Source organism: Carassius gibelio, chromosome A14 (assembly GCF_023724105.1).
Source record: "Carassius gibelio isolate Cgi1373 ecotype wild population from Czech Republic chromosome A14, carGib1.2-hapl.c, whole genome shotgun sequence".
Taxonomy (NCBI): domain Eukaryota; kingdom Metazoa; phylum Chordata; class Actinopteri; order Cypriniformes; family Cyprinidae; genus Carassius; species Carassius gibelio.
The window spans coordinates 16,481,925-16,496,833 of NC_068384.1; the positions used below are offsets into that span (position 1 = coordinate 16,481,925).

The 14,909-nt window shown below is 35.6% G+C and overlaps 2 protein-coding genes across 2 annotated transcripts; one reads left to right on the forward strand and one right to left on the reverse strand.

The window, feature by feature from the left end:
• The first annotated feature begins 238 nt into the window (after positions 1-238).
• On the forward strand, positions 239-8,994 carry LOC128027671 (syntaxin-5). The gene is made up of 11 exons (XM_052615475.1): positions 239-402; positions 1,151-1,408; positions 4,437-4,504; positions 4,625-4,680; positions 4,919-4,989; positions 5,161-5,277; positions 5,473-5,529; positions 5,827-5,908; positions 6,390-6,496; positions 6,627-6,748; positions 7,092-8,994. Exons 2-11 carry the CDS (start codon positions 1,340-1,342, stop codon positions 7,249-7,251), a joined length of 909 nt encoding a protein of 302 aa, XP_052471435.1. The 5' UTR covers positions 239-402; positions 1,151-1,339; the 3' UTR covers positions 7,252-8,994.
• Positions 8,995-9,415: 421 nt separating this feature from the next.
• Positions 9,416-12,691, reverse strand: LOC128027673 (protein RD3-like). The gene is made up of 5 exons (XM_052615476.1): positions 12,625-12,691; positions 12,418-12,493; positions 12,180-12,250; positions 10,992-11,293; positions 9,416-10,113 (listed from the first exon to the last, which is right to left on the reverse strand). Exons 4-5 carry the CDS (start codon positions 11,291-11,293, stop codon positions 9,750-9,752), a joined length of 666 nt encoding a protein of 221 aa, XP_052471436.1. The 5' UTR covers positions 12,180-12,250; positions 12,418-12,493; positions 12,625-12,691; the 3' UTR covers positions 9,416-9,749.
• Between the last annotated feature and the right edge of the window lie 2,218 nt (positions 12,692-14,909).

Below are 14,909 nucleotides of genomic sequence, written 5' to 3' on the forward strand. Positions count from 1 at the left end.
GCATCAATAGATCGATGCATGAAGTGAATTTATAATAATAATAATAATTATTATTATTATTGTTATTATTATCATAATTATTTTATTATAGAACTAAAATAAAAGCGTAAACATGCTAGGTCTAAAACTTAATTTATGCAATGAAAAGTAAATAAAAAACGTAAAAATTCTAAATGCTAATAAATATTATGTAAAATTAGAAAATAAAGTGAAGTTTCAAGATGCACATCGCACGAAACTGATCTGCGTCACAAATCACGCTTGTGAGCATGCGCAATCGTGGACGTGGCAGTGACGTTACGCATACCGGAAGCAGTAAGGAGTGGAAGTGAAACCCCGACCTCCGTTTCATCGACAAGCCGGGAATACTGTGGGAAAAAACGACGAAATGATACAGTAACCGTAAGTAAAAAATTATAAACGACGTTAAGAATGTCTTAGCTAGTGGTTTAAGCTCAACTGGAGTGATTATGGTTTAAATTAAGACGGTAGTTGTCGAGTTTTGAGCCAATTAGCGCCCAGAGAACTGCGTAACGTACTGCTGGACTGAAGACGGCGTCAGACGTTATACTAACAAACAAACATAGCTGTAAACACCTTGAAAGATAGGTTTAGTCTTTAAAACATGTTAGTAAAAGCTTGTAATATATCTTCGCGAAGAATGCGTTTCCTTCATTGATTTGTGTTATTACGCGTCAATCTGTGAAGCCAGAATATTCTCGGTGGCCTATAATCCGATAACATCCGAGTTCAGTTTAACGTTACCTCTCTGCTCAGATGACTGATGGTCCAGTTATCAGTACACCTCGTCTAGAGTGGGGTTCCTTATTCATTTAATAAAGAAGGTTGAGCTGAGGTGTTGGGATCAGTATATTAGTCAGTTATTACTGGATGTGGGAGTGACATCCATACCAGTGTTTAAATTACCTGCTTATTTTACCTGGATTCACAGCAACCATGTATCTATAGAAATGTCTAAGAATATCTTATGCATTATTTGTTGCCATTATCTGTGTTATTTTGTTATCAAGCGCTGTAGTATTTATAGTATTCGCGAGTGTGTAAGTACTTCTTAGAACATTGTTTAGTCTATTCTCATAAATGACAATCAAAGTTCAGGTCATTGATTGATTGATTCTGTGATCCTCAGATGATGTGCAGAGTCGCTGGAGAACAGTCAACTCTTCCAAGCTTTTAGTAACATCTGAAGTCTGAAGTGTTTGCTTTGGCCTCATAAAGGCCCCAGCAGAGAGTTTCACAGCAGCTGGTTCCCCTCCGATTCACTGTCACATAAACACATCCTGATACTGTTGAGGGAAAGAGGTTCTGCAGCATTATCATGACGTGTCGGGACCGCACAATTGAGTTCCAGTCGGCTTGTAAATCACTGCAGGGGAGACAGTTACAGGTATGACAATATTAAGTACATTTGAAACTATGGTGTCATTTGTATTGAATCCACAATGCAGTGTGGTTTCCACAGATGCTTAAACTATGTGTTGCTTATTACATATTATTTTAGAGGATAGAATATGAGTACACTTTACGTTTAAATTTTTTAAACTTCACCCAACAAATACATATTTTTGTCATGATTTGCTGACCCTTTTATTTTGGTCATGAAAAATTATTTATACTAGGCAGAAAGTGAGATGCTCTTTTCATGCATCGAAAAAGTAAAAGGTGATTGATTCTACTAAACTTTAGAAAGGCACTATGCAAGCTATATAAAAGCTGTCTAAATCCCCATACACTTCCCTTGAATGAAAAAAAGGAAAGCTTTCTGCACTAATCCTCATTTTCTGTTTTATGCAAGTACATTTTTATTATATTTGTAGCTTTTCATGTTACACTTTTGTTATTGGCTCAATTTACTCACTTTAAGGCCATAAAAGATTTTTTTTTTTTTTTTTGGAAATGATTTAGAAAAATCTAGCAATAAACTGGGGGCAATATTTATTTGGTCCCCTGCTGATTTAAGTTTGCCCACTCACAAAGAAATGAAGGGTCTGTAATTTTTATGGTAGGTTTATTTTAATTGATAGACACAGAATACCAACCAAAAAAAAAACACACACATAGACCGTTTCATTGGGCCCACGCACCTGGCCCTAAGTTAACTTCTGGTCTATGTTTGTTTCTTACACTGGCTATAGCGCCATCTACAAACACAGTTAGAGTTAAGGTGATGAGTAGACTGAAGTTGGGCTCAGTTGGTTGTGCTGTGGGATCTGTTTCCCAAACATTTATTTATTTGTAGTGCTCACAATATCAAAACTGACTGATTTTCCAAAAGGATTTGTTGGAGAAACATGAGCACGTACTGCAAATTTATAAAATCTAAATGAGGCATGGGTGTTTATATCACTATATTTCTGAAGGAAGACTATCTTTAATTAGTCTGTTAAATGTTCAATGTCCTTTTCATTTTATCTTGCATGTTATATGCCTTCTAAAGTAGTGTTTGTAAGCTCAGCGCTCTTTTGTGTACAGCAGTTATTGGGGAAACCTCTGTTTCTTCTGCTTTAAAGCACCTCCTGCTGGCAGAATTAATTAACATTTTCAGTAAATCTGATTTATGCTCTAGAGGGACTACTTAGTTGTTGTTATTGATTCTATTTGGAAGTCTACAGGAAGTTAAATTAGGGGCACAAAAGCATGCATGTGCAGTAATGTTTGTTGTTGTTGCTGCCATTGAAACTGTCTAATATAAAGGTTAGAAATTGATTTGCATTTCAGTGAGTGAAATAAGTATTTGTTCCCATACCAACACTCAAGAATTCTGGCTCCCACAGATTGGTTATATGCCCATGAGGAGCAAAGATTAGTCCTGTCACTTTAAGAATTTACTCCTAATTTCAGCTCGTTAGGTGTATAATACACCTGTCCAAACAATCTGTATCTTCCATTGCAACCTCTCCCACCATCATGGGCAAGACCTAAGAACTGTCAAAGGATGTCAGAGACTAGATTGAAGATCTGCACAAGGCAGGGATGGGCTACAAGACCATCAGCAAGAAGTTTGGTGAGGAGGAGACAACTGTTGGTCTGATTATTCGGAAATGGAAGAAATACAAAACAACATTCAATCGGCCTCAGTCTGGAGCTCCGGCAAGATCTTGTCTCATGGGTTAAAGATGATCATGAGAAAGGTGAGAGATCAGCCCCGAAATACACAGTAGGAGCATATTAATGATCTTAAGGCAGTTGGGACCACAGTCACCAAGCAAAACACACTTCACCACAGTGTACTGAAATCCTGCAGCGCCAGCAAGGTCCCGCTGCTCAAGAAGGCACATGTTCAGCCCCATTTAAAGTTTAAAACATCTAAATGATTCAGAAAAGGTTTGGGAGGAAGTGCTGTGGTCAGATGGGACCAAAATTGAGCTCCTTGTCATGAACTTGACTCGTCGAGTTTGCACCGAGAGAAATGCTGACAATGACCCCAAGAACACTATCCCTACAGTCAAGCACGGTGGTGGAAACATTATGCTTGGGGACTGTCTTTCTGCTAAGGGTAAAGGACGACTTCACTGCATTGAGGGGAAAATGTACTGTAAAAACCTCGCAAGAACACTGAAGATGGGTTATGGATGGGTCTTCCAGCATGACAACGACCCGAAACATACCTACGGGGGAACAAAGGAGTGGCTCAAGAAGCACATTAAGTTCATGGAGTGGTTTAGCCAGTCTCCAGACCTCAACCTGTAGAAAATCTGTGGAGGGAGCTGAAACTTTGAGTTGCCAAATGACAGCCAAGAAACCTCAAGGATTTAGAGAGAATCTGTAAAGAGGAGTGGATCAAAATCCCTCCTGAGGAGTGTGCAAACATCCTGACCAACTACAAAAAAAGTATTACCTCTGTGGTTGCCAACAAGAGATTCTGCACCAAGTAATAAGTCATGTTTTGCTTGGGGATCAAATAATTATTTCACTAACTGAAATGCAAATCAATTTCTAACCTTTATATGTTTTTTTTTTTTCTGGATGTTTTGGTTGGCTTTCTATCTCTATACATTAAAATAAAAATCTACTGTAAAAATTACAGACCCTTCATTTCTTCATAAGTGGGCAGGGGATCAAATCAAGTCAAATCAAATCAAGTGGGCAAACTTACAAAATCAGCAGGGGATCATATAACCCCCCCCCCACACACACACACACACACACACACACACACACACTTTACAGCACTTGTACATTCAAAATGTAAATGAGTTTGTTTCTTGATGGGAACAAATTGAGAAATTTAGCATTACATCACTTGCTTACAAATGGACCATCTGCATTGAACTAAACCTATATATAATATATATATATGTGTGTGTGTGTGTGTGTGTGTATGTTTATCATTTTTGGCTGAATTATTCTTTAATCTCTTCTATTAGTGGAAATTAAATTCGATACATGTAAAAAATTTTCTTCTGTCTTTTCAGAATGGGATTCACAATAAACCTGCCATTAATGCCATTAAACAGCGCAGTGACTTCACTCTTATGGCCAAGTAAGAGTTCAGATCCATCCTATTTGGTCTTTGCCCACAGTTCTTTTCACTTCAGTGTGCCTTGTCCTGCTTCCTCGAAACTTTGCCCCCCTGAAATCTTGTTTTGTTTCTCTGTAACAGGAGAATTGGGAAAGACTTGAGCAACACATTTGCCAAGCTTGAAAAGCTTACAATTTGTAAGTAACGTGTCAGTAATACTAATAAGATTTAAGGATGCTCTTATTTTTTGTCATATTAGACTCTTGTTATGGTTGAAAAATGTGTATTTTAATTTTTAACAGTTCTGATTCTCACTTGTCCATTATTTGGTGGCTCCTTAGTTTACTTCGAGGTCTAATATAGAGTTATCTATTTCTAAAGTACACTGTGTGCTCTGGTGTCATTATGACCTTTTATTCTCCCCTTCACTCCTAGTGGCCAAAAGGAAGTCTTTGTTTGATGATAAAGCAGTGGAGATTGAGGAGCTAACATACATTATTAAACAGGTTAGTGATGTCTGTGTTGTCATTCTCCATATCAGTCATATGAAATCATATTTATATGAATATCGGTACTTGCTTGTAGAAGTTACCTGTAGGAATCTTGGTATCTGTTTACCAGAATCCTTCAGCATACTGTGTAAGAGCAACTTCTTGATATATATTGTCTCTCCTCAGGACATCAACAGTCTGAATAAGCAGATAGCGCAGCTGCAAGACCTCGTTCGATCCCGCAGTGGGCAAAATGGCCGTCACATCCAGACACATTCCAACACAATTGTTGTATCCCTGCAGGTACAGCGTATATCTGATGTTCCTTTAGTGCACAGATATAACAATCATCTCAAATATCCCCTGCTGTAGACAGTAGGGGTGGTTGATCTGGTTTTGATTGACATGATGACTTGACGATCCACCACACCTTTCATTTTCCTGCTGTGATATAGTACATGCTGTAAACGGTCTTATCTGTAAATGTTTGTGTTGCAGTCCAAGTTGGCATCAATGTCAAACGATTTCAAGTCAGTCCTGGAAGTGAGAACAGAGGTGAGTTTTTATTTTATTTATTTTTTATGATCAGTGCCACACTTTTATAACATCTTCAATTCTGTGTCAAGCAGTTGTTAGACTTTTAAATATTTAATCGTAGCCTTAGCGAAGCAAAAACACACAAAGTGTGCTTCCTGTGTATCATGGTCCTATGAAACTACCTGCTCTTTCTTTTGATTTTCAAACTAGTTCCATGTAGTTTTCTGTTGTTTTAATAACATTTTTAATAACAGTTGTTATTAGCGAACAATACTTTGTTTTAACTGAGGCATGTCTGTCCTGTTGTGTGTTCAGAATCTGAAGCAGCAGCGCAGCAGAAGAGAGCATTTCTCCCAGGCCCCTGTCTCCGCCTCTCCTCTGCTCACCAATAACTTCAGTATGACACCGCTTTAGTACTTTTGTTTTCTTTCAGTGGTTTTAATTTCAGTGAAGCTATAATGCTTTATGGCTAGTTAATATACAGTATAAATAATGTTGTGCTGTGAAAATACAGTCATTCACTACAGTGCTTTTAGCAGAAACATTTTGTACTCATTCTCAGAAATATTTTCTACTTCGTAAATTGATCAAAACTATAAAATAATGGTAGTTATGTAGCCACTAAACACTTATTTGTTGAATGTATTATAATCTTTTATTATACTGTTATTAATGTTACTATTATTTTTGTAATTCTATTTATATTATTATTATTATAAGCTATATATTTTATCATTTTATAGTGTTTTTTTGTTTTGTTATTTGAAAATCAGAGTTCTTCACCTTGTCACATTACTCAAATCATATAAGGTTCTGTATGCACACTTGGTGTCTTTACTTTGTCTTTAATAGTCTTTTTCATTTCTTGGTTCTGGCAGACAGCTCAGTTCTGATGCAGGATGAGTCCAGGAGTCTTGGAGGAGAGGTGGCCATCGACATGGACTCTAGAGCAAACCCTCTGCAGCTGCAGCTCATCGATGAACAGGTATCAGTCCCTCAGGAAATTGGGAATGGATTGTAGTCTAGGCTGCTGCATGTAGCTGAAGGTTTGCATGTATGATAAATGTTGAATGTCCGTTTTCATTACGATTTGTCCTTTTGTTATGTTTACGTAGGACTCGTATATACAGAGCCGGGCGGATACCATGCAGAACATTGAGAGCACCATTGTGGAGTTGGGCTCCATCTTTCAGCAGTTGGCGCACATGGTCAAAGAGCAGGAAGAGACGATTCAGAGGTCAGACTACACACCACATGAATCAACATACTGCAAAACCACCGACTCCACAGTACATGCTGTAGAAACCACACACAAACTTTTTTTACTAGTCAGCATCGATGTCAGTGCCAGAATTTCACTTGCATTTGTGACTAAAAGTTGATGTGTGCAAACTGTCAAAAATGTATTTAGGTGTATTTGTGCAAAAATAGTAGGCGCAATGTAGCTTAATGTGATTGTGAAAAAAAAAAAAAAAAAAAAAGAGTAAAAATTTCAAACATTTATTAAGACTGATTTAATCATGATGTTGTGGTCAGAGACTGTAAAGTCATAATCACTGTCTGATTCTGTTGACGACCAGGATCGATGCCAATGTGGAGGACACCCAGCTGAATGTGGAAATGGCCCATACCGAGATCCTGAAGTACTTCCAGTCCGTCTCCTCTAATCGCTGGCTCATGATCAAGATATTCCTTGTTCTCATCATCTTCTTTATCATCTTTGTGGTCTTCCTCGCCTGAGAAGGATATACCCGAGCATAAGGAGGAATGAAAACGGAGCCAAAGGCTTTGAAGGAGGGTGGATGGACTTATGGACTTAAGTCCACAGGCAATGGACTTATGGGCGAATGTGCAAAATCACAAGTGGACCGGACTCTGGGTTGAGTGGGGTGGGGTGGGGTTCTGATGCTCATTAGTGGGTTAGTCAGAGTATCTTGAGTCAGATGTTAATTCTGTCAACTGTCCGACTTCAGCTCTCTTACTCTGGAGGGAGATGGAGGAGGATGGTGATGCCGATGAAGGTGGAGATTTACGGTGTATTTAAATAGAGAGGAGGGTGTTCTCATTCACTCTGTTCTCTTTAAGCTTCATCTGCATTAACATTCAGGCCTTCGTTTCTTATTAATAATCGCATATTAAAAGAGAAGGCTTTTTCCCAAGTGGTTTGATTCTCCAAACTGGTTTAGTTTGTTCCTCTCAGACAGTGTTGTCCATAATCAGCGATAACATTTTTACAGTAAATTAAATGAGACCTGATTCTCCTTATAAAATAAACCTGATAATAATACTTCCCCATTACTCTTTATTAATGTGTTTTTATATCTAACGCATGCCATTTATGGGTGAATCTCTAACAAAGAAATATCAGAGTCCTATTTCACCCCAAAGGATGCAAGGGAAAAGTTATTTATAATTAATATAATTTATAATTATAAATTATTTTATAATTTATAATTGTATTTTTATAATTATATTTGTAAGACAAAAAGTGATGTCTATTTTAGGACCATTATGTCATTTTTTCATGAAAACTAAGTTCTTATATGTAATGTGAAATAATTGCTGTATAATAATGATAATGAATATATCTAGTGTGATCATTTTTATTATTAGTAACAGTATAAATTAAATTCATTACAACTAATGCAATCGTATACTCACCAATGTTCTTATAAATGAGTAAATTTATAATTTTATAATTTAATCTGTAAGTTTATCAACATTCATGGGAAATTTGGAGGAAATAGTGCTTAGTATTGAAATAATTGAAAAAATTATGTATGTATATCTTAATGGTCCTAAAAAATACTTATTTTTTTCCTTTTTGGGTGGTAAAATAGAAGTCTGACATTTTCTACCATTTTCATGAGATTCTCTCTTCTAGTATTGAGGCCTTCTGATCGCAGGCCCTGTTAATATGGGGTCTGTAATATTATATATGGTTTAAAAACTTTCAGGTTCCTATTTTTTAAGTTTGATTCTGCCAAATATACAAGGAGTTAGAAGTTGTTGCCTGGTCTTGTGATTTTGCTTAGTCCAGGAATAAACAAGATGCGAATGAAGACCAGTGTTTTATACAGTACTATAGCATTAAAAACCAATCGGTACTTCGAGAAACTGGATGCGTTTCCTTCGGCCTGATGAACTATTGGCCACATGCACACAGAACTGAAGATCAGCGATGCTGTGAATAATGAAGCCGGAGAGGGAGCTGGCAGAGATGATCTTTTCTTCATTTAGAAGCTGCATTTTCAAGGTCAAACTCTAGTTTTGTAAATCACAGACTTTCTTTCTCCCACACACGCCACATAATCTCAAATCAAACTCATGAACGATGTACAGTGTATTATTTAATGAGCACTTTCTACGAAGACTCTTGTTTCCAGGCTTTTTTAGCTGAACGGTCTGCATCTCTTGTATAAACTGGACACTGTTGTAATGTAAGGACAAACAGTACATATTAAAACACATCTGAGAAACGGATTATGGCTAATGTTACATTTTTTTTTTGCAGTGGCTGTAGAGATTTTGTGGAGCGAAAAAAAAAAAAAAAAAAAAAAACCCTGCCAAAAATATGTTTCAGCAAATTAAAATAAAATGTTTTGTGTTAATTCAGCACTTTTCATCTTTTGATGGATTTATTATTTATTATTTTTTTTTATGGTGAAATTGTAGTGCTTAAAAATAATAACAAAATAATGGTGTACGATTAACCAGTTGTGTGTTTGCAGTAAAATATAAACGTTATTTTATCTACATTTCCCCACCACTTTTTGTGGTTTAAATATAATTTTTTAAAAATCTTATTTTGTTCCCTTATTTTAGAAATCCCCCTCCTTCCCCGTATAACTGCCCCCCACCCCCTTTTTTTTCCCAGAAATAAGACCTGGTCATACTATGTATGTATTTTGTGAGCTCCACATACATTTATGCCAAATATTCAAAACTATATTTACATCCAAATATTCAAAATATTTAAGCACACATTAGAAAGTAAAAAGGCTGTATGTGTCTTACATATGCCTATACCCGTGTTCTTTGGTTTAAATAACAAATGAGTGTTTGTTTTACAATCAGAAAGCATAAGCTTTAGTCTTTCAGGATGTCTCCTAGAATCCGATTTTTCTTCCCTTCTCTTTTCTTCCTCTTCATTGGCAGCTTACCTTGAAGGCTGCATTTCCTTCAAGCTTTTCAAATTCTTCTTTCCTCTGTCTCTATTCATCTGGTCTTCCTCTTGTTCAGCTCTGGGCCTCCTGCTCAAGAGGAGTGATCTCTGGCATGCTGAGGCTCCGTCCCTTCCTGGTGCGTATGGCAGTTGCCTCCTGTTCTGCTGCTTCCTCGTCTTCATCAGACCACGTGTTTTCCTCTTGCAGGTTGTTGCGGGACCCCCCGAAGCTTCCCTTGCCACGGTTCAGGGTGCGGAACTTGGATCGGAAGGTGACGAAGGAGAGGCTCTTGCTGCGCTGTTTTTCCCAACGGTTCGCCCGATCCTGGAGCTCCGCGTCTCCCTGAAGCTCATCCAGGCAGTTTCTTAGGACGCCCCGGAACAGTTTGGGGACATCCTGCACCTCAGGCTCAAACTCTGACACCACTTTCCTGAACCTTTCAAACAAAAAAACAAATATCAGTATCTATTAAAAGGTATTGTGTGACTCACCTCTTATTGGTCAGTACCTAGGGTGATTTAAGCAAAACTAAAAGCACAATAAATGTTACGTGAAATAAAATAATCCTTGACAGAACTAGAAAGAAAAGAAAAACTTTCTGCTAGTTAAGTAAACACTTCTTGATACAACTTGATATACTTAACTAAAACTGAATAAATAAAAAGTATATGGACATATTTAAAATAATTAAGCAAAATTAAAATCAAGTAGGAAAATCTAAAAATAAAAAACATTCAAACTCTAAAAAAAGTTTTTTTTTTTTTTTTTTTTTTTACAGTAAGTAAATATAACTACTAGCCATTTCTTTGTAATTAATGGTTAAATTTACCATAAAAAAAAAAAAAAAAAAAAAACTCAATAGAAAAATACTAACTGAAATTAAAAGGAAAAAGGAAAATATATATATAAAAAAAAAACTAATTCAAACAATTAGTAAAAATATATATAATTTTTTTTTTTTCCGAGAGAATCACAGTTAACATAAAATAAGCATTAACTGAAATAAAACACTACCAGATCTTATTTCAGCTAGTTTCCAAGGAAACATTTCTTATTTTCATTTAGTTTTAGTTGCCTCCAGTTTTAGTTGGGGTCCTAAAATAAATATATATATATATATATATATATATATATATATATATATATATATATATATATATATATATATATATATATATATATATACATTTCCACTAAAACAGACTACCAAAAAATAAAAATAAAAACTTAACTAAAAATAATTCAAACTATTAATAAAATCTATAAGATTTTCTCAGTTACTAATACTAACATAACCTGATACCTGATACCTACCTGACAATTACCGGCCCACACTGCTGAGGTGGGATCTGAGCGCAGAGGTCCTGCAGCTCCAGCACGTCTCCTGGCGTGAGCTCGTAGGGGACGTGTGGCTGAGAGCCGGCCAGCCAGCTGTAGTCTGCCGAGGACGAGCTGCGGCGTCTGCGGCTCGCTGCCGCCTTCTCCAGCCGGATTCGCTCGGTCCGTTTCACCATGGCACCCAGCTCCAGCATTAAAGTGTTAGTAACCAGCTCCTCTGGAGTACGCTGGCCGGGAACCTTCGGCTCCAGGGAAAACACTACTGACCAGGGAAACATCTGTGAGAGCAACAACCATTCAAATCTGAGTTATGAACTTCACGTCTTAACAGTGAGCACTTTAACAGGTGATTACCAGATCAGCAATTTCATTTTGAGACTTTTTTGTTGTAAAATCTAACATTTTGTTGTCTGTCTGCATATACAGTATACATATACTAATAAAAAAAAAAGTATTATTTCTATTATGATGATATTATTAATGAAAATATCATATTTTATTTTTCTAAGTAATTAAATGTAATATTATAATGTTATGATATTATTAAACTATTATTCTTGTTGTTGTTAGATTAATGATTTTAATTTCTTGTACAAGTTTTTATTGTTGTATTATTTGGGAAACTGATTTTTATTTTATTTTTATTTTTTTAATTCCTCAGATTATTTATGGTTTATATAGATATATTTAAATTAATATGTGACTGTTTGCTTCCATGTCCATATTTAAAGGCCTGTTGCAGTACTAAATGAAAGTTTGCATTTGCGAACAACTATACTTTAAGGAACTATACTATCAGAGTTATATCTACACTTTTTCCCCCGTGTTTGTTTCTTCACGTCCTGATCTTGGACTAAACTTCAGTTGAATTTCCACACTTTTTTTAAATTCCTCTAAATAATGCCAGCAACAAGGTGAAGATATTTGCACCCTGATAGTCTTTGCTGTAGTTTGGATAATTATTAAGTTGACTATGCAATTAATAGTTTGGATAATTATCCACATATGAGTGTGCAAACAGAATAGAGCAGTATTCACTCTATACATCACTGCCTACCTGGGATGCAAACTATACATTAGAATTAACTTGTACTGAGGTGCAAATAACATCTGCTTGAATATATATTTATAAGTTGCAAAAAAAAAAAAAAAAAAGGATATTACCTTTCAAATAATGTGAGTTATATTCCTGTTTTAATGTCAAATGTCTTCAAATTGGACCTGAAAAGCAAAAACTGCAGAGCCAGAATGTTAAAATCCAGGGTTTGGTTTCCAGTCTAAGCACCCATATGAGACAGCTCTCCTTTGTGTTGTTTTAGACACTGTAAATGTGTGTGTATGTAATCCTATATAAATATGCCAGCTGGTATTTAGCCGTCTGATTAGCTCAGTGAACACACACCTTGCATACGATGTGATCTCCTGCTCATCCGCTGGAGCTGATTGCACAATATCTCCTCATGCACAACATGTGAGCACTGAAATGAAATGTATAGCATCATGTTCATTTTTTTATATTATAATGGAATTCGTAATGAGTGACAAGGTAACTCCGATCTATTAAAGAAAAAGTTCACCAACATTTTTAATTTGCTGAAAATTCACTCACCATCAAGCCATCCAGGATGAACAGATTTGAAGAAGTTTAGCACTACATCATCACTAGCCAGCAAATGTATCCTCTGCAGTGGATGGGTGCCGTCAGATTGAGAGTCCAAACAGCTGATAAAGACATAACAATAATCCATGAGTAATCCACATAACTGCAGGCCATCAGTTAATGTCTTGTAAAGTGAAAATCTGTGTGTAAAATAAAAAAATCCATAATTAATCCATAATGATGTTTTAACTTTAATCTGTCTCTTACAAACCAAATAACAGCCCATATTGTATTATATCGCTTCCTCCAGTAAAAAAGAAAAAGAAAAAAGTCCATCCTCTATTGTTTCCTCACATTAAAATTCACTGACCTATTTGTTTAGAACTGTATTGGATTGTTTTCATTGTCCTATTTCTCTCCTGATTCAGATGAGGCAACTTTTCCACTGGAAAAAACAACATTATGGGTAGAGGAGTCATACATTGATTGGATGTTGGATTTCTTTCCAGCAGCTTTTTTTAAATTAGTTTCAGGACTTTTCCCTACATGTTAACTGACTGACTGGAGCGGTGTGGATTAAAATGGTGTTTTTATCAGCTGTTTGTCTCTCATTCTGACGGCACCCATTCACTGCAGAGGATCTGTTGGTGAGCAAGTGATGTAACGCTACATTTCTCCAAATCTGTTCTGATGAAGAAACAAACTCATCTAAATCTTGGATGGTCTAAGGTTGAGTAGTTTTTCAGCAAATGTACATTGTTATCTTAACTATTCTTTTGCTAGACACCAACAGATGGTAACATCAGTTACTCAGAGGTGCTTAAGGAGTTGTGTAACCCACTCTACATGCACACGCTGTCTTAATCATTGTGTATCTGTACCCAACAGTCTGTGTCTGATAGGCCCAGAAGAGGGAGAGAGAATAGAGCTGTAGGTGCTGTGATGGTTTCCGCACTATTCAGCACTTCAGAGGTTTAATCTGCATATGTGTGATCATGGATTACAGAGCACTCCTACACGTTTCTCAGAAACAAGAGCCGTGGCGATGGAGATAATCTGATTATGCTGTTTATGCAGGTGTAGACCTGTGAGAGTGACCAGCAGTGTTACATAATGCATGGCTGATGTAGGAGCATCCTATTTCTGTACTTCATTTCTGCAGGTTTTTAATATTTGTTTTAAACTTCAAGATTATTTATATATATATATATATATATATATATATATATATATATATATATATATATATATATATATATATATATATATATATCTATTTTCATTTTCTAACTTTTTTTCATTGTTTATTAGAATTTTAGACAAAACATTGTGGAAATGTCCCATAATTGCAAACATCATTATGTTCTTTGAACCATCTGAAGCTAATATATAGTTGTTGTTTTTTTTGTTTTGTTTTTTAGTTAAAAATATTTTAAAAACATTCCATCAACAACATATCATGTTTTTGTGCTAACATCTTGAGAATGTCATTAAAGACCAGATGACTTGGAATAAATGTTGAACGCTCCCTGAAGATCCGAGAACATTCCCTACTATAACCAGCAAATTTCTAGTATAGTTAAAAAAAAAGTAAAATAAAACTTTTCTAGGAGTTTGTGATCGAGCATAACATAAACCTTTTCCCCCTCAAATTTCTATGATTTTTTCTTTTCAGATCTGAAAACTTAAAAAATTTTAACTTAAATTGAGTAACTGTCAATCAAATTTTAAATATATATATAAAAAAAAATCTTACTACTTTAAGAAGCCTATTATTCTTTCAGTCATTTTTCACCATGTCATGTATCGCCACAATCTCTGTAGAAGTAACCTATAACAATTTCAACTAAAATTAATGTTTCATCATGTTTCATTTGACAAAAATTTTTGTCAAAATTCTCTCATGCTTGTCATGTGACACATGGCAGCCACAAAATGAAATAGGTTTATGTCACTACTGAAAAAAAACAAAAAAAAATAAATAAAACCATAATAGAAAATGTTGATAGTTTCCACAACAAATAACATTACAAACCATGACTAGTACCAATTTTTCCCCCTTCTTTGCAAATAATGTAAATGTAAAATAATGTGAGGTAAAACAGGCTGATATAAAGTATTTAATGATTTTATTACTCGATTAATTTTAAGCATTTGTGTGATTTAATTTTATATATATATTTTTTTTTTTTGAAAATTCGAAAAAAAAATTGAAAGTGTGAATCGTGTCACTGTTCTGCGGGTGCCACTACTTCTGTTTACCTCTCAAGGCCCCGCCTCTTTTGGAACGTCAC

Bases quoted from the DNA above. Each gene is read 5' to 3' on its own strand.
- LOC128027671 (XM_052615475.1), top strand. From the start codon at position 1,340: ATGACGTGTCGGGACCGCACAATTGAGTTCCAGTCGGCTTGTAAATCA. The intron at 4,990-5,160 runs GTTAGTGATGTC...GTCTCTCCTCAG, and splicing joins TAACATACATTATTAAACAG to GACATCAACAGTCTGAATAA. The intron at 5,278-5,472 runs GTACAGCGTATA...TTTGTGTTGCAG, and splicing joins CAATTGTTGTATCCCTGCAG to TCCAAGTTGGCATCAATGTC.
- LOC128027673 (XM_052615476.1), bottom strand. From the start codon at position 11,293: ATGTTTCCCTGGTCAGTAGTGTTTTCCCTGGAGCCGAAGGTTCCCGGC. The intron at 10,114-10,991 runs GTAGGTATCAGG...TTTGTTTGAAAG, and splicing joins TGTGGGCCGGTAATTGTCAG to GTTCAGGAAAGTGGTGTCAG.